We start from the raw sequence: 24,847 nt of genomic DNA, 5'->3' as shown, positions 1-24,847 counted from the left end.
ATTGCATTGTCAGTCTGTCAGTAGGTAGGTAATACGTTATAAAATTTGTAAAAATATTTCGGCATCTAATTTACCAACGTCATATTTATAAGGCAGTTAAACAGTTAACAAAAATAAATCCACATGATGTTTTACTACTAAACCGCGAATTAGTTACAATTATTTTTTTAATTTCATGTTTGGATTTTTACAAATAAGTACAGAGTTTCAAATTCAAATTATCTTTATTTAAATAGATTTGTTTGTTTACTTTGTTTACTTTAAAATAGTTTTTCTTTTTTTTAAATGCAGAGTTCGGAAAGTTGTTATCTGTTGAGAAGAGCCCGCAAGAAATTCATAGTTACCTTTTTTAAATCTCTGTTAAAATTATGTATAATTATTTAAATGTATTATGTCTAAATTTACAAGATTATTAAAAGGCCCGTGTGCGATTTAATAACACAAATAATTTTTTTATACAACTTAGAATGGTAAACAAGCTAACGGTCCACCTGATGATAAGTGGTAACCGTCGCCTATAGACATGAGCAGTAGCATAGACATAACAGAGTATTTGTCATACTAATAAATGTTTAGTGTTTTTTAATACTTGTAACAGTTTAAAACTTATTAATAAGTATATCCAAAATATCCTTCGGTATCTTATCGTAACGTTTAATTTTCAATTCTCATAAAAGGCATAACAACTTCTTTAAACGATATTTGATTAAATGAACTCTTTATTACTCACCGAGTGTGTATCTAGATTCTTTCATACACCAATGTCTGTCAATAAAAAATGCATGAGTTATAACGTTTGAACATAGTGGAATTTAAACTTGATGCGAGGGGTACATAATAAGTATTTTATAAAGAACCAGGCGCCCTGACCAACAATTTTAAATATACCAGTACCTTTAATGTAAGCGGTAAGAAATCGGCCGAATATATACAAAGGATTCTAACAAACACGTATCAGACTCGGATAGGCGATTGCGCTCCGTCCGGGCATTTTCTGGCGGCTCGCGTTACACGAGGCAATTTGTTAGGTTACCCGGATCTCTGCCGGGTATATTGGCATCTATCAATCGTACACGATTTTCCGGATAACCGGATGATTTTCCGGATAACTCATCTTGTGTTATTTTATCATTCGCCACGCATTTGAATGGTCCAGTAAGGTGAATTGATGTTTTTTTTTATCATTTCTCATTATAAATGTTAATTTTGCTTTATAAGTAAACATCTAATATAAAAAAAAAAAATATGTTTTTTTTTATACAACTTAGAATGGTAAAGAAGCTGATGTCCCTCCTGATGGAAAGTGGTAACCGTCGCCTGTAGACATGAGCAGTACCGTGGACATAACAGAGTATACTGTTTCGCCCATGGTACCCCCCATGCGTTGCCATTCCTGAGGACTCAGGTGTTATTCCTCCATACTCAGTAAATTCACGCCATATCCCACCCTTCAAACCGAAACACAGCCATGCAAACACAACTGCTTCACGGTTGAAACACGAATGGGACAGAGGTACCCAAGCAATCGACTTTTGTACAAAGTCTCATGACTATAATTAGTAATGGGGTTGTCAGCAAATCAGCCAATATTTACTGATCTATCAAATGAAGGATGAGGTATTTTGTTTAAAAATATTAAAATTTACAACCGAATATCGTGTATGGTAGGTTTTGCTTCGCAAAAAGCAGAATTTTACTTCGCAAAACATACATTCGCACCAATATCACAAAAGTAATAAGTCCTGTGCGTACGTTATTTATTTTGTGACGACAGCTCTGGAATATGGGGGTCGACCATGACATGAAATTTCCTATTTTCGGGCTCAATTTCGTATTTTCGTTTCGGTCTACTAAATAGAGTTTAACATTTTTTTCACAATAAATCCCACCTTAAAAGTCCAAAAGAAAGATATTTTAACATTGTTAATATTTTTAAACGCTGTGTATTATGTAATTCTAATATATAAAATTTGGAGGAAGGGAATTATTAGTAATATAGATTACCAAGTGACAATCAGGTTGACTTCCACGTGATTCCCCTGGAAACCATTGTGCTGAATTCCAGGTGTATTCATCACGGTGGGCTAACTGACCTGCATTTTCATTCTCACCTATCATCCCTCACTGGTACCTCGCCAGTGTATACTGTTAGTGCAGGCGGCAATGGAATGATCCATTATCATCCATAAAAAAATATCAAATTTTTGTTTCGTTCCGCTGCGAAATTTCGAAAGCCATTTTATGGTAGACCCTCTTATATCGGAATCAGGAAATAAATGCTGTTATTAATCTTATTAATACGAGTATAATAAATTTTTTATTAAATGATATATGTATATTTTTATTGGAAGATAATTAAAAAAAATTGATGTGCGAAACAATAATTTTTTGAAATTTTATCTGTCTATCTGTATGTTTGTTCCGTCATCATGCAAATACTCTACTGCACCTAATTATAATTGGATGCAGTTTTCACAGTTGTTTTCCTGAAAGTTTAACTTAAAAACTGGTTTATGTTTTACTTCGATATGCCATATACAAGTAGAAGTTACCTATTTAACTGTTTTTCTTACTTTTGAAAAAAAAAACGCGTGCGAAACAGCGGTTAAAAATCTGCAATAAAACCCGTTGTAATCACCAATATCGGCGTAGAATTACCGAAGATATCGCGTAACATACAAACAAAAGGTTAGAAGTCAATTGAGACATTCCTTTTTTTTCGAATTCGCTTGAAATAAGACGAGACGGGAACTCGTCCCGTCACCTAATTCATAAATACGTAATTCTATACGTAATCGTATTTAGACTGAATATTGTCTATGGGGGAACGATAATTCGTGTAAACGGAGAGCAAACACTTGGCATTTATTGCTTACTAGCTTTTATCCGCGACTTTTTCGCGTGACTGGGATATGTTTACTAACCTGGATAAAAAGTAGCCTTTTTTTATGCATCTTAAAATGGCAATCAAGCTGACGACCCTCCTGATGGAAAGCGGTAACCGTCGCCTATAGACACTGGACATAACAGAGTATACTGCAGTGTTTTTAAACCTTTTTGATGACACGACCCCTCCTAGTATGAAAAAATATTTCGCGACCCTCGACCCTTCTTTACAAAGATGTTGTAGGGAGTTTTTTTTTACCAGTGCATGGGCGAGTCATAGGTTTCTTTTTGACTGAGGTGGTTTTCGCGACTCCTCTATAGAGGCTTTGCGACCCCCCACGGAGTCACGCCCCACAGGTTGAAAAATACTGGTATACTGTATCGTCCGTGATACAGTATACCAGTACACTTCATGCGTTTTTATAAAGTCCTAATCTAGAATCATGCTCCATCTATTTACTGAATGACTCCTACGATGTACCGTATTACTCCGTCTATCCTATTTCAAATTACACCATCTGTGGCACAAAATATTTGATGACTATAATAAATTACTTCATTTGTATGCCAAATTTCATTCAAATCTCTTAAGTCATGATTGAGTTGTAAACTTCCAATTATAAATACAGTTAAAATACCTCTGAATTTATTGGATAGCGCCATCTAGTGACGAACTAAGTAGTATTTGTACTATAGATACTAGACAATAATAATATTCATGAATAATATTAGATGTAAAGTCTGCTTGGGTACCTCTGTCCCATTCGAGTTTCTTTTGTAAAACAGTTTGTATGGCTGTGTTTCAGTTTGAGGGGTGGGATATGGCAATGAAATTATAGGGTACATAGGTATGATACTAGTCCTCAGGAATTGCAACGCGTGAGAGGTATCATGAGAGACAGAGTATACTCTGTTATGTCCACAGTACTGTTCATGTCTATAGGCGACGGTTACTACTTTCTGTCAGATGGGCCGTCAGCTTGTTTGTGATTCTGAGTTGCATAAAAAAATACAAATATATTTGTATTGTGCGGGACTCGAACCCACGACCGTTTTAAGGTAGGGCAGTGTTTTAAGCTGCTGTACCATTAAAGTCATCATACATACATGTTACAAATTTTTACAGTACATACTATTATGACACCGACAAGAGCGCAGCTCTTAAATGGATAGATAGATACTATTATGAAAATAATTTTTTAAATGAAAATTCTGCACATTTTTGGAGATTAAAAAGTGTATTTAACGCCATGCAGCGTTTACATACAATTATTATTGTTTATACTATTGTATGTACCTATATATGTCTATATAATCAGTAATGGCCAATTAACACAAACTACAATTGAACAGTGACGAACAAACACATGTATTTACATTGATATGCATGTAGCTGGCACACAGGCAAGCGGTCAGGTCAACCACACGACATCTGGTACGTATTAATTCTACAAATAACTAATGCACTGTGCAATTTCAATTTCTCCAGACAAAATTTAAACCGTGGTCTGCTTCAATAAGACTTAATTTCAATTGAACTTGATTACTATATTCATTATTATAGAAACACGCTCCAAATGAAGTTAGCAACGAATTGGTACATTCGATCTATTTATCGATTTTTAATAAGTACTGCTATTAGATATTATCAGACTGTCTTATAAGTCGGGTCGATTATTCGTTTGTTTACTTTGTCAATAAATTCTATTGAACTGGATTATAATTTATTATATTTTAAAAGAAAATCTGATTTAAATGTTGACGAAACGTTTAGATTGAATGCGATTTTAAAAAGAATCATTAAAACAAATTTGCATTTGACAAAAATACCACGTGATATGTTATGTGCAATGAAATACAGATGAATGGAGGACGTCCTGAAATTTTTTAAAAATCTATCATAAATCTTATGAAAATTAACAAATATGGGGTAGGTTAATTGTGGTATTTATCGACTATTTGAACGTAACTCTTGAGATGCCCACTTTCTGTTGAACACGTTAAAATCCTACGTGACAAGGGGCGAATCCATTAATACTATAGCCAATAAATATTATTCTAAAGAGACTACAATCTATTTGAATACCAAATGGTATGATAAAGACTTAATAACTTAAGTAGACTAGCAATAAATATAAAATTAGGCACTTCATTATGTAGAATGGTTAATAAATAATATATGGAACGGAAAAAAATACTGAATTTAACGACTAGTTGCGAAGGTTCATTTTAGCTTACATTAAATTATATTGAAATTTTATAATCAAAAGTAACTAAAATTTTTTCTATTCTTTTCTTTCGTTTAGTTATTAATTAAATTATTTGTATTTTAACAGATTTCCTAAACGGAGAGAGTTTTGGATTTTATTTTATCTTAGTTGAACAAATTCCATGTTCTTTTGTTTAGTTACATTAATACAAAATAAAACCTAATTATTGGCACCGTTTTGGGATATTTTTCTATAAATAAAACTATATTTTGCTTAAAGAGTTACGGAAAGAAAAATAAATAATTTTATAATTTCCATACTAACGGGGCGCATCTACGGAGCAACATTTTTGTCGATATTGTTTGAGAATAATATTTAATTTTACTAGAATAGATTAGACGATTTTTTGTAATAAAAAAATAAAAGTTCACTAAAATCATTCAATTCTCATACAACTTATTTGTGTAAATTCAGAGTAAAAATTGTTCTCTATCGAACCAAAAGTCGTTTATAAAAATTCTAAAATAATTTGTTTCGTCTCTCACTATGCTATATATGTATATCCTCTAAATGTTATATTGGGAATATGAAACTGGAGTGAAATTGAAATTGCAGTGACACTAAACTCATTAACATTTATATTATTTTGCAGTAATATAGTATATCGAATTGCAATTTATATATAACTGAAGTATTTACGTGATGGAAATTGATTCGCCTCCTAAATCTGTGTTAACTCTGACAACGTTAGAAATGAATTCATGTAAAGGTGCTAAGGTGAAATTAATTCCATCACAAATCCTTCCCATATATGACCAATAGACGCTTAACTTATGCATCCATTGACAGCTTCACTATCCTACTTATTAGCTAGCTTTACATAGCTTAATGCATCCACTACAGAGTTTTTACTATTAACATACAAATGTACATGTAAAGAAGAAACAAGTTCACTGCAATTTACTTCCCCATGAAGGAACAAGCATGCCATTTGACCACATACGTTGAACTGTTGAACTGTTTCTCTTCTTTGATTGTACAATTAAAAATAAGTCAGCTCTATCGTTTATTTGTTAGTAATCTTCCATGCACATATAAACCAAAGACAAACACACTCTAAATGGTTTAGTAGAAGACATAAAGTCAACCGGAGGGACAGAAAACATGAAAAGCCGGAACAGAGAAAGCACCGAACAGAATACAAGACAAAAAAACACAGACAAACAAACAATGTCTCAGAACACGACATACAGTCGATGTATATGAAACGAAAAACAAAAGGAACTCTTTATGACTGTTTATAATTATATCATATTTTGTAGCTTTGATGAAATTGGCATGCACCGTTAACGCTATGCGAGGTGACAGAAATAGAAATATGGAAGATAACAAGTTGGAAAAGGATGATAAGAGTGTGTTTGTCTTTTTATATGTGCAGGGATGGGATGGTGGCTTGACATCGTCGCGAAGAGATTCGCAAGACAAGATGTTACAACGGTAAGTGGTGTGAGATGACGCCAGTGAGTTTGTCCATTGCGAATCTGGTATTAGGTGTTTGAAGAAATTTATTGCTAAGTAGCACTGGTTAAGAATATTTAATGCCAATTACTAATTCATTAATATTTTGATGGTAATAAAGAGATTGAGTGTATTCCTGATTAAGAAAAGTGTTTATTAGTTTTGCAAGAAATATTAAAAACAAAGAGCATGATTGGTTTTTGTGGACAAACTTGCTGTGCTTATAATTTTTTGTTTTTCTATTTAATTTCTTTTGCTTACGGAAATCATTCTGCTCCTTATTTAAATATGCTCAAAAAAAAATATATACATATATATCGTGCTTAATTGTATTATTGCTAGGATTTAAATTTATTCAACCAATTGCACATCGGTAAGGTTTCATTTCATTTTTTTTTTTTATTGTTATTATTTATGTTAAAAAGATACAGCTATAAGAATATTAAAAATAATAAAACTGTTATGATACACGTTGGTAAAGTTCCGCTACTCTACTGTAAGTTGCCAGGTAAGGTAGTGAAAATTAGATTTAGTCGTGAAACCACCTGTCTAGAATATCTAGATAGATTTTTACAATCTTTCATTAGGTCATCGTTTGTCCAAGTATATGATTATATTGACCTAATAATTTATCATTAAGGACTCGAAACTGCCTTCTGAAAACTTAAAATTTTGGACAGTCGTTTTGATGATAAATGATAAGATTTAATAAGAAATATTTACTAAAATTCTAATGAAACTATCTTACAGCGCAACAATAAGATACACGAATATTTTTAACAATATTTGGACAGCTCTGTCTGTCTACTTATTGATTCTATTGGAATGTCTACAGTACAACGTAACTTTAGTCTCTCGTATCATCTAAATTAAATTGATTCCATAAAATAACTTATCTCACAAAAAAATGTTTGCCCTCTCCCTTCTGTAGTAGAACGATAAATTTGATCTGTGACTGATCTTATTTTATCTGTAAATTTGTATTGAATTTTTCCTGAAGCAATTATACCACCGGCAGCTATAGAATATCAATTTTCTTTATTAATGTTTTTAGGGTAAAATTTTTTTCATATAATTTGAATAACTGTATGAACGTAGACTGTGTATTGATAGTTCTTTGGAAGAAAACACAATAGACATTTTGAATTTAAGTAGTCACGGACTCTGATTGACTCGTCGTAACAACTGGACTGTCTCATTATTGAGCATTTGCCCAGGGATTTCCGCATTTTGTGTCTCAAATGAACCATGAAGAAGACTTGGCTTGTCATAAGGCTCTAGAAGGTTCAGGTGCTTCAAAGATGGGCCCATTGATCGACAACGCTCTGGCACATCATCAGTACATAAGCAGATGTTTCTTCAACTTCCATACATCCTGGGCTTAACGTACAGATGATTATGTTTAAATTAATCAAATTGCTATTCGAGAACAAAGTTCAGTCAGAAACACCTTTTGATTTTCTAATGTCTTTTCTATACGATTTGAATGGGCTACGTAAGAGGTAAATTTCTCCCCATAAAAAAATATTAGCTTGGCCGTGTACTTATCTTGATTTTTAGTTTTTCTTCTATTGCACTATAAACGTTTCACCCAAGTCACTTTTTACGACATAGCTGTCGACATGAAAAAAATGACAGCATGTTGTGATCACCGCGTCACCACATGCAGGTGTTCCATACCACACCGTCTGTTTATTTAAATTTAATCATAAATCGCTTCTTGAACTTCGTCATTGGAATGTGTGTGTTTAACGACGAAAATTTGTATTTATCATTGAAATATCTCTCGATTTTATTTATAAACATGTCTCGGCAACATAATGTTTGCACTCAGTTTTGATATTTCACTCGTCTAGTCAAAAGTTTTGGCGTTCGCTTTAATTTTCTCTCAAGTTTTTTTGGCACCAATTTCTTTTTTAATGGTATTAATCATTTCAGTGATATTTACGATGTATTATTGACTATAAATCTACTGTAATAAATTTGTTACTACTAGTAGGTGTATAAATTCATTAGATTCCGCCGTAAGCCCGCCAAGTCTATCTTGTTTGTTTCTAACTCTGTTTTGACGATCATAGTAGACACGTTGTTTTGGATGAAAGTGGTTCAAGGTTTAATTAATTGTTGAGCTTATTTAACTTTTCTGAATTGGATTAATTATTGGATATTTATTATTATGATGGGCAATGGGGATGTAAATGTTTTACTGTCTTATTTTTCAATCATAATTTTAAAACATTGTTATTAGACTGTACATATTTTATAATGTAGTTAAAAGAAATAAACATTTTGAATCTGACTTCAACTATTTAGCATGGCTAGTAATTGTGAGAGCTATTAGGAATTTTGGAGTCGTATTATTAAATTTCCAACTGAAAATAAACCATCCGCTTATTCACAGTCATAATGTAGACAAACAGTCGCCCGGGGCGGCCATTGCCGAGCGTAATGGTGCTCGCATTACACCAAATTACCACACACCCTTATTACATATTTTCGTCTTTCTGCCTGTGACATTATTCTTTCTGAAATCATCGCTCATCTCATTCAATTTAAACGTTAATTTAGAAATGTTTGCTTTTCATTTCGTCTCTTTTTTGGGTTTCATTCGAAGTGATTTTTATACTGATCTTTTAACTTTTCGGTGCTGACATCTGGTATGAAGTTTCCATATCGCCTTATTTTGTTGGTATTGTTCATGTCTATAGAGAGCTATATAGACATGAACAGTTCCATGTACATCATCATCATCTCAGCTAATATCAGTCCACTGCTGAACATAGGCCTCCCCCATAGACTGTCATAAGGAACAGTCCTAAACTACCTGTATCTACTGACTCCCTGCACATCCTTTTATCGTGCATTACGTATTCATTCAATGGAGATACCATTGCAACTTCTCGAGATTACTGCTGGTATAAGCTCTTCAGTTTTTCTTTTTCTTTTTTTAGTTTTTCAGGAAGTTCTTAATTTTTTCTGTATTTTATATACAATATGTTTGCCAAATCTGAATCGATTTATAACTTTTACATTTGATAGGCTTTACTCTCGTGTCCTATTCTCACTTTTAAAGTCACCGTCATATTTGTGAAGCTAGATTAGAACTTATTAATATTGCCATTATAAAACAATTAAAGTGTAATTTTACGTTGTCCACAGTGTCTGAAGATGTGCCGGTACAAAGAAGCGCTCCGCTGCTGCAATCGCCTCAATACACCGGGGGAAGACCACAGCCTTACAGTAAGTGCTCTCCATACATAATATGTTGAATTAAATCAACTGCTTCATAGGTATTCGTAACTTATTCATACATAAACGAAAATTCAGTATTATCTTTATATAAGATTAAATCATCAGCATTCTTTTACACACCTGTACGGTACCAATGACATTAAATATGTTTCTCAAAGAAACAGCAAAAAGTTTGCTGAAACATGTATTATGTATTGTGTTTCTTTGGAAGAAATATTCATTTTCATTAATACATTTTGTAATTCGAAATTTGCAAACAAGTATTGAATAAATATAAAAAAATGTCTGCACATTTAATCCATATATGTACTCTGTGTATACATAAATATATATATATATATATATATATATATATATATATATATATATATATATATATATATATATATATATATATATATATATATATATATATATATATATATATATATATATATATATATATGTTTATCATTTACCATCTCAAACACCATTCAGTCCAACCATTTTTACCTTCTATAAACTATCAATATCTACGAAACTACTTTCTGAATTGATAGAAAAGGGACAAAAAAATGACGCATCACAAGAGGGTTTTGTTACGGACTTACAAAAATAAATATATTTTGATGTTATCTAAAAGTTTACTGTCAAAAATTTTGCTAATTTGATTTCCTTACAAAGGGGCCACTTCAGAAGTTCCCCCGCTTCCACATAGAACTGTTCAGTATCAAGACATTCGAGAATTCTCTACAAACTTTTACCTTAATGTTCACGTTTATAGAGTGAGGAAGTTTCGCGTCGGACGTATTGGGGTGCTGCGGACTTTAATAAAGATAAAATGTAATTTTCGAAGACAGGTTGATTACAGTTATTGTTCGGAAATCTAAGAATACATCGCTAATCATGGAATCCTTATCATTTATTCAGCTCTGTCGTTCCAATTCAATTGATTTACAAATATCTATACTTGCTTGTTACTTGGCTTGTCCTTTTTTTAATCGATTGATTTATTTAAATTAATTGATTAAAACTATTTTGTTTAATTCCGCTCCATTAGTATGTCCCATATCTGTCTATCTGTCATTGTTTTCAGAATCTCTAAAATCTTCCATATTAGTCATCAATCTCCGACCGTCATTCAGTCCACGCATGTTTTGCGATTATTATTATTATTTTATAATAGTGACCAGTGAAAAAACTTGTCAATTAGAACGCAAAATGACACCAGAGCTTATAAAGTACTTCCTAACGAATTGTCATATTCATAATGTTTATTCACATTATCTAAACTTGCTAGTTTAATATATGTACATTATAATATTTTTGTCGCATGAAGTAAAACAACGTATTGAAAGAATTTCCACAATCAAACCACAAAGCATTAGCACCAGACCATCAATATCTATCAATAAATACTGAGCAGTTTCCCATTCTGTCAGAGTGCATCGGGACACAACTAAATCCCTTGAAACTCGGCGAACTTGAAAAGTCCGTAACTCGAAAAGCTCGGAACTCGGATTTGGGCGGCCATAAGGCGGTTTTAAAGCGGACTTCGCTTCTAAATATCTGTAAATTCAAATGGCAGCGCCTGGAAGTTTCAGCTATTTGGTTGTCTGCTTTTATTTTGCATGCAGTAATAGTATGAAATATACTGTTTTGTTAGTCTTCACATTGTATTTGAATAGGAGATTTGGTAACATTCATGAGAAAAAATTTCTAGTTTATCACTATGCTGGCCAGGTGGTTTGGTATATTCTAATTCCTCTCTACTGATAACTGTTTTATATTTCATAATAGAAATCTGCTTTGCTATTTTTCCGGGTTGTTCTCTAGTTAGTCTGAAAAACAAAAGTAAAAAATCCAAAATTAAATTTAACAAACAAATCTCAGATTGTCACCATTTAGGAACACTTTAAAGAAAATTTTTCAATTTTATTCAAATTGAGACCAAATGGCTCATTCACACAAGACTAGGCGAGGAATAGCATCTTTTATGCATGCAATTTTCGCCCTAGCTGAAAACGTATGCATCTATCTTGGAATTTGAGAGATGATGCAGTCACTTATACCTTATTATCACAGCCGTCTGCTCTCAGGTATATTAGTTACTATTTGAATACTGATTTTAATAGCTTGTATTGTTGTTTGTTTCTTTATTTAAAAAGAAAACATTACATTCCTGTTATCTCGTGCTAAAATAAATAGTTTGTTATTCAGAAGTTGTCATGTTTCTTTTATATTTGGATTCTTTATTAATTTTTTTCTGGTAAATTTATGTACATGCTCCTTCTTTATAGATATTCTCTAGTTGTTAATTTACTGTATAAATTTTTTACATCTTGTATTATTATGATTTATTCTTAATTGATACATATTTTGGCCGACCTTTAAAATATAAACCCAACTAAATATATATATATATATATATATATATATATATATATTGATTCTATAAGTAGTTCCTTACGGCCAATACATTTTGTCGACCGTTATTATTAATTGTTAATTAATATAAATTAATATATTAATATACTTTTAATATTCTAAAATACACTAGCAGACCAATCAACCGTTTTCCTCTCAACTGCCACCTACCGGATTAATTTCTTTTTCTTATTGAGATAAAAAATATTCTATCTCTCTCAAGTTGGAGCAAACTGTACACATTAACAATAATTCATTAAAATCAGTTGAATTGTTTCGCAAATTTGCGCAAATGAACATCCCGTGCATCACGGGATTTCTATAAATCAAGATAGAGAATAGCAATTATATATTGTTTTCAAATGTTTTTACGTAAACAGCTTGAATTTACGTGAACAATTGAGTAAATAACTGAAGTAGCAATCTGTGGTTTAAGGTTTAGTATGTAGTATTTGTACTGGTTACTTGTCTCGCAGAACAAAGTGTGACTTTGTAAAGACCTTATTGTATCATTGAGAGAATGAAAACTTTATGTTCTAGATAATAAAACGCATAATTAAAAATACTTTAACAAGAGCATAGTCCTTTAACAGAGAATAAAGCGTTGGCTGTACAAACAGTGTTGACATTACACAAAATATCACCTCGCTATCGTTTGATAGCGAAACCTCTTAATGTACTGCAAAAATAGAGCGTAGCATAATAAATAAGTGTTCTGAAAAGGTGCATACAAAGTAGGTCGCGCTCTTTCAACGATGTGGTGGAAGGTAGAACGTTCGTTGAATACAACCGTCCGATACGCGTGCCGTTGAAAGACAGTGTTGCTAGATGCGGTTTGTGATTTCTACCCAAAATTTACATTTTTTTTTTCAAATATTATACAATTTTACTCGGTTTACTACCCATTGTGTAAGAATTTGTGAATGATGAAAAAAGGGCTGTTTCCTACGTTGACATTTTCATCTTCTGTTACTTTCATACCTTCATTATATTATACTGTTGTTTTATTTATTTTATTCAGCATATTCACAAATTGCTACCAAAACAAAATGCACAATTTATAAATTCTTACGGATTCTACTACTGCAACCGTATCACTCTTCATGGTTTCTTTCTGCTGGTAGTTCCATACTAAACTTATTTGTGTTTAGGTATTTCATTTCTTAAACCACAAATGTTATCTTCTTTCAAGTCCTCAACGTTGGGTGTCTTTTCTAAATCGACGTATACCTGCACGCCGATTCTGGAGACTTGATTTCTCTTTTAAATAGAATATGATGTATTTAACCTTCATAATCTAGATTTTATGTTTAGCAGTGGACAAAAAATTACTGAGATCCATGATATGTTATGTAAGATCTTATGTAAGAGACAGGGTTCCCCGTCTTTTATAAATCATCAATCATTCAACACGAAAGTCTCAAAGTTGATTTCTTTTGACACCTGCATTCCAATTACATTAGAATTATATATATATATATATATATATATATATATATATATATATATATACATCTTAGAATGGCAAATAAGCTGACGGTCCACCTGATGGAAAGTGGTAACCGTCGCCTATAGACATGAGCAGTACCATGGACATAACGGAGTATACTGTTTCCCCCATGATACCTCCCATGCGTTGCCATTCCTGAGGACTCAGGTGTTATTCCTCTGTACTCAGTAAATTCACGCCATATCCCACCCTTCAAACCGAAACACAGATATGCAAACACAACTGCTATACTGTTGAAACACAAATGGGACAGAGGTACCCAAGCAATCGACTTTTGTACAAAGTCTCCCTCTGGTTTTATTTGTTTCATCAACCTTTCTTCCGACATTTTTTTGGTTGATTTAATTGTAAAAAAAAACTTTATTACATCAAATATAATTCCAGACGTTAGTACGGTATGCAAAATTGTTCTCATTAAGGCCGGATCGTAAAGACTAAGCCCTGTTTCATATTCCTCTCACATTTGTCAAAAAGTCTACCAGGAAGCATAATAAAAAGAGTACTGTTAATAATTTAATTAATTTAACTGTGAGAAAATATTTCGAAATGGCTTAATATAATGATGTACATTTATAAGTTTTCCGGCAGATAAAAGATTTTCATTTGAAAAATTTATAGTTTATATATATATATATATATATATATATATATATATATATATATATATATATATATATATATATATATATATAATTCTTTTTCTATATATTTTTGGCGTATTTTGTACTACGTTTCTTTAGGATAAATGTTCGATTTCAATGAAACAGGCTAGTCAGAGGCATCTAATCTTACTAATATTGTGAATATAATAATCGTTTGTAAATAAATGCCAAAAAAACGAGAGGCAAGTTCAAAACGATTCTACAGTACAGTTCAGAATACTATATTTATCATACTATACTGTGATTTAAAAAAAAAAATTCAAAAAGGAAAAGTCCATAAAAATTTAAAGCGCTTCATTCGGACAGGTGTGCGCCGGCCGACCGTTACGGTACGCGATGAATACCTTTTATTATTTTCATTTACAGCGGCAGCAAAGTATGGCGTCCGTGTATATACATACATACGCTAAAATAACAGAACACAACCGTTATATTACATTATAGAGGGTAATCGTACGTTTTATTGCGTTCCATTTTCGAAATGGTTATTTGAAAAATTATATTGACTTTTTCTAACTTTTATAGCAACTCATTTATAAGTGGCACTTTCAAAGTTCTCGAATGTGTCCAGCCGTATAATAATAGGGTCACTCGAGAAAAGTCATTGGCACTTTTTTTTTAAAGTGAAATTTTTATTCACCATTACAGCAATGTTATTTTCATCTGTTATTTTGGAAGCCAATACAAAATAAAGTCGTATCTATGTGGTTTTTGGTGGTATTTGGAGGCCTGTAGCAGTTACACTGATATTAAAAAAAAATACTTTAAAGATTAGTTCAGAATTGAGGAAAAAGAATATATTGAAAGTTTGAAAAATACAGAAATAGTGGTCCATTTTGTTCCATTTAATGAAATATGAACAAAGAATAACGTAGTTACCAGCGGAACTATTGATACATAGTGTTCAAATAACGCTATTTTTTACGTCAAATGTACAGCCTTCAAGCAATTAAACGGGGTTGGTGTATGCTTTTAAACAATTAGCCGGCCTGTTTGCACGTAAAATATTTACCTTAGCGGTCGTAATGCATTTTGTGTAAAGCTGTGCCCTACACGTAATGTCATGTATTTTTAGCAACATATGTCAAGTAAATTGTGTTCACAGACGCACTGAGTATTTTCTAGATATTTTCGAAAGATAGACATTTGAATGTAATAAAAGCACTATATTAGTTTAAACCATGTGCTAAATAAATACATTTTACTAACCCGTTTTGGCAAGAACTGGTATACCCAAAGTTTACATTAAATTCTATTAAAAATGCCGATATAGTTACCAGTGAAATTACTATATTAAAATTGGGTAAATACAATTTCGATCTTATAATTACACGATTGAGGAAGAAACAATTGGCAAATTTATGGGCAAAGTGGAACAAGATGCGTAATTCTAATGAGTCATATTGTCTGTACATAGAGCACTTCAGTACAGGATTACATGAAAAACACCAACCAGAATTATTAACATAACATATATGAATATAAACGATGGACACTTTTACAACGGTATTAATAAATTATACTAAATACTGTATAGCAAACCAAAATATTATAAATTCTATACAATGTGAATTGAAAATTGAAGCGAACACCAAAGTTTGCGGGGATTATAATGTGATTTTTATTTGCAAAAACCCTTTGGATTGATCGGATGTAATCTCCAGATCCCAGCAGCTCATCGACCCAAGCCACCACAAGAACTTGCAGCGACGACACATGCAGTCAGCACAGCCAGCATTCGTGCGATCACTCCCAAAATGGTGGGTAACCTTCCCCCGGATGAATTGTGTTGAAATACTAATGTTTTAACTATTACCAAGAATGCATTAGAAATTTGTGTACTTAGATGATATTGTACATCCCATTTTTCCTATATGTACATATGTAATGCTGGTAGCAGTTTAATTGCTGTATATTTTACTTACTTAGGGATATAAAAAATAGACTTCTCTTTTAATGTAATTCTTTTAAAATTATTTTTTCTTACACAGGGTTTTTAATAAAGTGGATTTAAGAGTTGGATATGTCTCATTATTAAATAGTCATACATACTATCAGAGATTAGGGATTCTGGGATGTACTGAATTGATAGCATGGTGATTAATTTTAGTTGACTTGTGTGTACTAATATAGTTTGTAATGTTTTAGTACAATTTGACTGAATAACAGTATGTATTCATAATACTGAACATGACAGTACAATGGAAACTCTTTATTTTGTATAGTACAATTATATTCTGAAGTCCTAGGATACACACAACTATATTTGTATTGTATTTTATGAATATATAAATATGTAGCTATTTAAACTTTACTGATATTATTATATGTAAGTATATCGTTGTTTCAATCCGTTTGATCATATACCTACTGACACATTTAAAATAATTCTAAATTCAAACACTATATTAAATGAAACACAATGAAACCAGAACACTGTTTACAAGTGGATTGAAATAAGACATACATATACATACAGTCATTACGTTACCGTCAATATTGTATGTCACGTATTCTGTACAATAAACAATTGAAGCGAACACGGGACTTTGATTTTAATGATACCTACCCAATTGAATCCTTGCATGCTCTATGTAATGCCAACTCGTCATCAATCAATCAAACTGTGTCTAATTACGTACTGATAAGGGATCATTAAATTTATGATTTCGATTACAACAAGCACGCAATGTTTTGTCATTTGTGATGGTTTGAAAGACCTTGCTACAGAATTATCTATATTGGTATTTATATGTCACCTATATTTTTGTTAGTAAGCATTTTGATTGCATGTAGTGTATCAATTTGGAAAGTGAGATACGGTTGTGAAATTACTGGGTACAGTGACTCCAAATATTTCTGTCATGAAGGTTAGCAACGCACAAATTCTGACTGGTACTTGAGCTACGGTGGTTGCTTATCGTAAACCGGGATGAATGCTCGATAGATAGATTTATTTTTATATATATATAAATTATAATTATATTATAATTTGATTTTTTATACAACATAATTTAAATTTTAAATTAGATGCTAATGCTAATTTTGAAAGGTTCTTCATTTGGCTGTCGTAAGAGGCAGCAATAGTACATTACTGCAGCGGCCAGCAACTGAGGCATTGATGGACGAACGTACAAATGTGGGCCGAGGTGCAGCCGAGGCACACATACGTGAGTCCATCAATACCTAGTTGTGGCCAAGGCTTGTATAGTACTTTTCTCAAACAATGCGCGGAAATCAAAAACACAATTTTACTTTTTAAGTTCAATGACGAATAACAAACAATAATAATTTTTCACGCGCCATAATGTTCCTTTGTTTTTTTTTTTAATAAACAGCTTTCTATTTGCAAGCCAGTTCGAAATTTAAATAAAACCTTTTATTAGTTACTTCCTTGGTAGCCATGTTTCGAAGTAAAAGGTCATTCCATTTTTAAATTACAGGACAGTTATGAGTTTACATAGTAATTTATCTGGCCGCAAAACACGACAGATATGGTATTTCATACAAATTTTGCCGGCCGCTGCCCGAATGTATCTGGCCAGTACGGCAATTTTGATTTATCTCTAAGAAGATTGTCAAAATAATGCTTACATTTCTAAGCATGTTTGAGAACAGGGAATTTAAAGATCGAGGGGTGAGCAGCAGCTATTCTCTTAAAACATTACTAAAGCTTAACTGCAGTCGCCAGCCGTCCTGCCAAGCGTGGCGACTACTGGCAAAACTAGAGGGAGGGAGGCTTGTATTCTGCAGTGGTCAGTAAACGGCTGATGCGATGATTGTAGGTAGAGAATCATTTTGTGTGTTCTCTTATTTTAGTATATTAATGCTCTTTATAGAAGTTTAATTTGACTCAGTTTGATTTGAAATCGATGAAACGTTGTTACATTATAAAACATTTGGATAAGGCACGTATCTGTCTGAATATTTATAGACAAAACTAATTTAGAAGTAACACTCTGCTACAAATATTACTATATTTGGTATAAAAAAAAAGTGTTTGTTTAGAATAATAGTTTATGGTATATATACCTACCTATTCAGCATATGTTGAATTGTGTTTTTTCTCACCTGCTCCTTTATCTGGATGACCTTTATATTGTGATATTATTAATCTTATTAATTAAGCCCTTATAATATTTTAAGAATATATTTTATTTTTCTTGCCACGTTTGGTAAACAATCGTGGCATGTTTAATAGCTAAGTTATAACGATTACAATAATATGTATACATATATGTATAGATTTAAATTATTCTACGTATATTGTAATTTTTGATTAATTTTTAATGAAAACCCTTTCATTAGTTTTGTTATATCTATGTTGAATTCATCGGCGATTTTAATTATTTTTTTTATACAACTTAGAATGCCAAACAAGCTGACGGCCCACCTGAAGGAAAGTGGTAACCGTCGTCTATAGACATGAGCAATACCATGGACATAACAGAGTATACTGTTCCGCCCATGACACCCCCCATGCGTTGCCATTCCTGAGGACTCAGGTGTTATTCCTCTGTACCCAGTAAATTCACGCCATATCCCGCCCCTCACAACCGAAACACAGCCATGCAAACACAACTGCTTCACGGTAGAAACACGAATGAGACAGAGGTACCCAAGCAATCGACTTTTGTACAAAGTCTCCCTCTGGTAAAATATATTAATACGTTTATATAATCAATTGAAAGTATATTATTATTAAATATAATTAACTTAGAGTTTGTTTCAATAGAACTTAATCTAAATGTAAACAAACGAATAATTGAAACGACCATAAGACATTCTGCTGATGTTCAAGTCTCTTTTCTCTTTTCATTTAAGAGTTTCCTGGATTCGTTGTGGATGCAACTAATTCATGCATCTTCTTCCAGCCAGTTCTATCCCAGGCTATATCTTTGACCTCCCTATACGACATGACACCTAGTGTTTTCTTTATATGTCCCATGTAGTTATTTCTCGGTCTTCCTCTTCCTCTTTTGCCCTCAATTTTTCTTCTAGAATGCTTTTTAGAAAATTGTCATGTCGTATGAAGTAGCCCAGCATTTTGTCTCTTTTATTTTCTACTTTTTATATTATATATGCGCCAGGGTGACAGGCATGTATGTATGTATGTATGTATGCATATATATACAACAACAACATATATATTCAACAATATGAATAAAAAATTGATTAAATGCTTGAATGTTTCGATTTGTTACTAATTTCATTTAGAGAATGTTTCTGTGAAAATTCCTACAAAATTTAATTATATTTTTATTAAGTTCTAGTGAAATAGACTATACCGACGTACACAAGTGTTTATATGTAAAAATAGTATCTTTACTATAATTTTAAAAATCCTTTAAAAACAAAAAAAATATATTAGATTTAAAACAGTTTTTATATAAACAACAGTAGTAGTATATATGACGGGTATGTGTATAATATATATATATATATATACAAGTATTTGACCTTGTTTTCGGAAATTTTAAGTACGTAATGTATAGTAATAGGCTCCAAATAATGAAAAGTAACCTATAGACTTGATCAGCATCAGAAGTATAACAGTATACACGTTGACGACCATGGTATTCCTCGTGCGTTGCTATACTTGAGGATTAAGGTGATGACTCCGTACCGTGTAATATCACTGCCATATCCCACCCATCAAACTGAAACACAGCCATGCGAACACAACTGAGTTAATAGAGAGAGAGACGATTGATTGAGTAAGGCAAAATGGAGCCACTCGTGGAAATAACATATTTCTCTAAAGATTACTAAAAAAGGTGATGCTTCTTAATTACAGATATGGACTACGGCAGCGGCGGGCCACCGCCCCCCGGGATGATGAAGGACAGGCACGGACCGCCCCCGCCACATCACCCGGTAATTATTTTATTTGTTTACTACTAATTACGTATTCAAGGGAAACTTCTTTCTCTCTTCCAAACGCTTTTCCCGCCTAAATTAAAATTAAAATGTACCTGCTGTATGTATTAATTCAAGATATTATTCGTAACTGTACCGGTTGCTTTAAATCTGTTCAGTTGTTTAAACGCGATTGAATAATAAACATGTAAACGTAACTGGTTGTTTACTTAGAATTATTTTGTTTAATTCCGCTACCATTAGTATGCGTCTGACTGCCAACACACGAAGATTGACCGCCACTACTACTACAATCTTCGTGTGTTGGCAGTCAGACGCATACTAACGGTAGCGGAATTAAACAAAATAATTCTAATCAAATATAACCAGGTGGTCTACCATGAAATGAAATTGCGAATTTTCGGGCTCAATTTCGTGTTTTTGTTCGTACCGAAATCGACCCAGTAAATGGAGCTTAACATTTCGTTCATCATAAATCTTATCCTAATAGTCCAGAGGAACGATATTTTAACATCTTTAAATAATTTTAAACGGCATGTATTATGTAATTTTAACATCAAATTTCTGTTTCGTTCGTGCCCGAAATTTCGAAAATCATTTCATGGTAGGCCTACAGTGATATACGGACTCTTTCGCAAGATAACGCCCAGTTATGTAAACGTACATTAATAAGCAACCCAAAAATCGACAAGTTAACTGTAGGACTACAAAACCCCTCTTTTCGGAGGAGATCTATTGTCGGCAGTGGACAGTTTATTGCTGATATGATGATCTAACTCTTTGAATCGAAACGTAGCCAGAGATGAAATGCAGGGAGCTTGTACAAAGTCTCCTAGTGAAGTACTAGCTGATAATTATAATATTAATGCTTGGTCACAGCGCGACGGGCGTGGCTACGGGCCCGAAGGTTACGGTGGCGAGGGGTTCGTGCCGCCGCCGCCTATGCACCATCCCCCCATGCCGACACAGAATCAAGTAAGGAAAATAATAACACGACATGAACAGCACCTTCAATTATGGGTATCGCAGTATACACTGTGACTTACATATTCGTATTCTTAATTTAGTAAAAGATCTCCCTCTGACACAATCTGGATTTTTTTATTTAATGATCATGATGGAATCATCTCCCCTTCGCTATCAGTATACACTGGCGAGGCACCAGTCAAGGATGACAAATAAAGACGAAGCGAGCCAGTTAGCCCATCGTGACAAATTCGCCAACAATGGTCGCAATCTGGGTTTATGTCACGTGGTATTAAATAGGCTGTATTCGTATGTTGTACCAAGGATCTAAATATACATATACATGTCTGAAAAATATTTACCCTTACCTCCCCGTGCAATCGGGTTTATAATGTATGCCGTTTTCACCCAGGGTGGTCCGCCACAACAAGGCGCAGTGATGATGGTTTACGGACTGGACCCACAAACGGCCAACGCCGACCGGCTCTTCAACCTGTGCTGCCTCTATGGAAACGTCGTTAGAGTGAGTGCCCTCATGTTACTGTATGTTTAATTGACCCCAAAAAAAGGGATTAGCTACTAACTTATCATAGGAAAGATTGTTGGACAAATTGGCGTGAAGGTACTACTACTAGCGTTTTAGTCAGATGCTGTTGCCTTTTTTTGTTTATACAACTTAGAATGGCAAACAAGCTGACGGCCCACCTGCTGGAAAGTGGTAACCGTCGCCTATAGACACGAGCAGTACCATGGACATAACAGAGTATACTGTTTCGCCCATGATACCCCCATGCGTTGCCATTCCTGAGGACTCAGGTGTTATTCCTCTGTACCCTGTAAATTCGCGCCATATCCCACCCTTCAAACCGAAAAACAGCCATACAAATACAACTGCTTCACGGTAGAAACACGAATGAGACAGAGGTACCCAAGCAATCGACATTTGTACAAAGTCACCCTCTGATGACAAAAACATTAATTAAAATTAAAAAATCTTATATTGATTTACTTTACAATTCGCCTTTACATTTAGATGTTTGTATATTAAAAATGTGTCATTTCTAAATTGCCAAAATAAAATTTTTAATTTTGAAAATGGAATGGTAATCCTGCGCTATTGGATTATGGTGGTTAGGTTTTTTTATGGGTGATAATGGTATGGTAACCCCGTCTGTGCTATCGGTATACACTAGCGGGGCACCAGTGATAGATGACTGATGAGGATGAAAGCAAATCAGTTAGTCCATCCTGACGAATTCAACTAGAATAAGCCACGATGGTTTCCAGGGGGAACTACGCGGCGGTATATTGCTGGTAATGGGGCTATTTGACCCCATTACTAACAATCCCTTTCCCCCCATGGTGGTTAGGTTAATACCTAACCTCCTCCTAGAATGAAATAAATAGAAAGATGAAATAAATAGAAGGATGAAATAAATAGAAGGATGAAATAAAAATAGTTGACCCATCAAAACTAGTTGTCCAGAAATTTACCATGATGGTTTCCAAAGGAACTTCGCGGATAGAAGATGACTGGTTAGTGTATTTCTAAAAGTAAGTTCCCTATCACCAGCTAGTACTGGCTTTTCCTTTACCCCTTATCTGTTGGCGGTTATTGTTGGTTTTGTAAAAATGTATCCATTTAATATCGTTACCTTGCAGATAAAGTTCCTGAAGACAAAAGAGGGTACGGCGATGGTCCAGATGGGTGACGGTTTGTCAGTGGAGCGCTGCGTCCAGAACCTGAACAACGTCACTGTCGGCGACTACACACTCACACTCGCGTGAGTCATTCAAGAATTTTTAAAAACGGTCCATTAGTTTTTGGGCCTACTCATTACAACCAAACAAACAAAGTTTTCCTCTTTATAATATTAGTGTATATATGTAATATACTGTCCATGGATACGGGTGGTATTTTTTTTTAATAATAAATTATTAAGGTAAAAGAACATACAATGGTCCCGACCATTTCACCCGTCTTGAATGTTTTTAAAAATTTTCAAAAAATCATTGATTCTATTTGAGATATTTATGGACACAGTTGTCGGAGATCGCCTTCTTCAGTCCAACACGGATGGACTTAATCAATGTTGACAGTTTAGCATTGAATTTATAGATCTGGCGACATTTTATTTTGATTTTTTTTTTGATGGGTGAAAATGGTATGGTAACCCCGCCTGCGCTAACGGGAGATACGCTGGCGGAGCACCAGTGAAGGGTGATAGATGAGAATGAAAACAGGCCAAGTTAGCCCATCATGAGGAGTTCATCAGGAATTAACCATGATAGTTTCCAGGGGGAACCGCGAGGACGACGATCTGATTGGGTATATTGCTAGCAATGGGATTCTCAGTCTCCATTACTAACAACCCTTTCGCCCCATTTTATTTTAATTAAATTTTCGATTATTCTTCTCGTTTTAATAAGCAAAATTTTTAAATTAGTCCTGATAAAAAAAGGATCGGAAGGAGAGATCTCTTTTAGAGATAACTTCATGTTTGTTTACGTTATTACTAATCGTTATTATTACTGTATGTTTTAGTGCAATAAAGAATATAATAATAAATTTAGGCGGATATATGAATTTGCGAATGAGGCCAATAGCTAATCGGTAGCCCCGACTTATATTAAACACGCATTTAAAACTACATGAAGGTGCTTCTAGTTGAATGAAATTGTAAAATTCTCTCAAGGAACTTAGTTACCAATGAAACTTTTGAAAATTTTTCTCAAAAAATAAAAGACGAGTCGAAAACGATGAAACTTTCTTAGCCTTGCCTAAAAGAAATGTTCAGTTTTACTGCTGAAATATTTTATCGTCATCAGCTTTTAAATGTCCACTTCTGAACATAAGCCTCCCCCTTGGGTAGGTTTGCCAGTGGTTGCCACGCTTGGCAGGCGGATTGGTAACCGCAGTTAGGCTTTTGGGCGAGACTACACGGCTGAAACACTTAGATTTATTTCTCTACTATTTAGAGTACATCACTGCATAATGAGACAACATGGTTCCAGGTTTTCGAAACAAGCATACCTGTCCGAGGTGATGAACCCGTACCCGCTTCCCGACAAGAGTCCGTCGTTCAAGGACTACGTGGGCAATAAGAACAACCGGTTCCTCACGCCGGCGTCCATCCACAAGAACAGAATACAGCCGCCGTCCAAGGTAAGCGGTGGAGTTGGGGTAGTGCAACTACCGGACCTGGGGAGAGGGGGGTGGGGGTGGGGGGGAAGTGATTGTTAGTGATGGAGGTTAGTAGCCCGATTACTAACAATACACTCTGTCAGGTCGACTTCCTCTCAGTTGCCCCTGGAAATCATCGTGCTCGGTTCCAAGTGAATTCATCACGATGGGCAAATTAACTTGTCTTTTTATCCTCACCTGTCATCACTCACTGGTGCCCCGCCAGTGTATACCGTTAGCGCAAACGGGGTTGCCATTCCATTATCATCCATTAAAAAAACTACCGGATCAGATTTTTTCTAATAGATGATGTGAAATGATAACTTTGTTTGCGATATTGGTATACGTTGGCGGCATACTAGCGAGGGATGAT

General features: G+C 33.8%; 1 protein-coding gene across 2 annotated transcripts in view; it reads left to right on the top strand.

Annotated features, from left to right (window-relative positions):
* Positions 1 to 24,847, top strand: part of LOC113513714 (heterogeneous nuclear ribonucleoprotein L) — a 464,939-nt gene that overhangs the window by 429,721 nt on the left and 10,371 nt on the right. Inside the window, exons 6-12 of one of the 2 annotated variants that reach the window (XM_052891996.1) lie at positions 9,774 to 9,854; positions 16,109 to 16,204; positions 20,242 to 20,321; positions 21,204 to 21,299; positions 21,703 to 21,813; positions 22,953 to 23,074; positions 24,306 to 24,456. In XM_052891996.1, coding sequence (XP_052747956.1) covers positions 9,774 to 9,854; positions 16,109 to 16,204; positions 20,242 to 20,321; positions 21,204 to 21,299; positions 21,703 to 21,813; positions 22,953 to 23,074; positions 24,306 to 24,456 — 737 coding nt within the window. The remainder of the gene's footprint in view (positions 1 to 9,773; positions 9,855 to 16,108; positions 16,205 to 20,241; positions 20,322 to 21,203; positions 21,300 to 21,702; positions 21,814 to 22,952; positions 23,075 to 24,305; positions 24,457 to 24,847) is intronic. The other variant, XM_052891997.1, reaches the window with a different exon arrangement.

Source organism: Galleria mellonella, unplaced genomic scaffold (assembly GCF_026898425.1).
Source record: "Galleria mellonella isolate WM207_F2 unplaced genomic scaffold, CSIRO_AGI_GalMel_v1 utg146, whole genome shotgun sequence".
NCBI lineage: Eukaryota > Metazoa > Arthropoda > Insecta > Lepidoptera > Pyralidae > Galleria > Galleria mellonella.
This window is presented reverse-complemented; position numbering and strand designations above follow the sequence as displayed.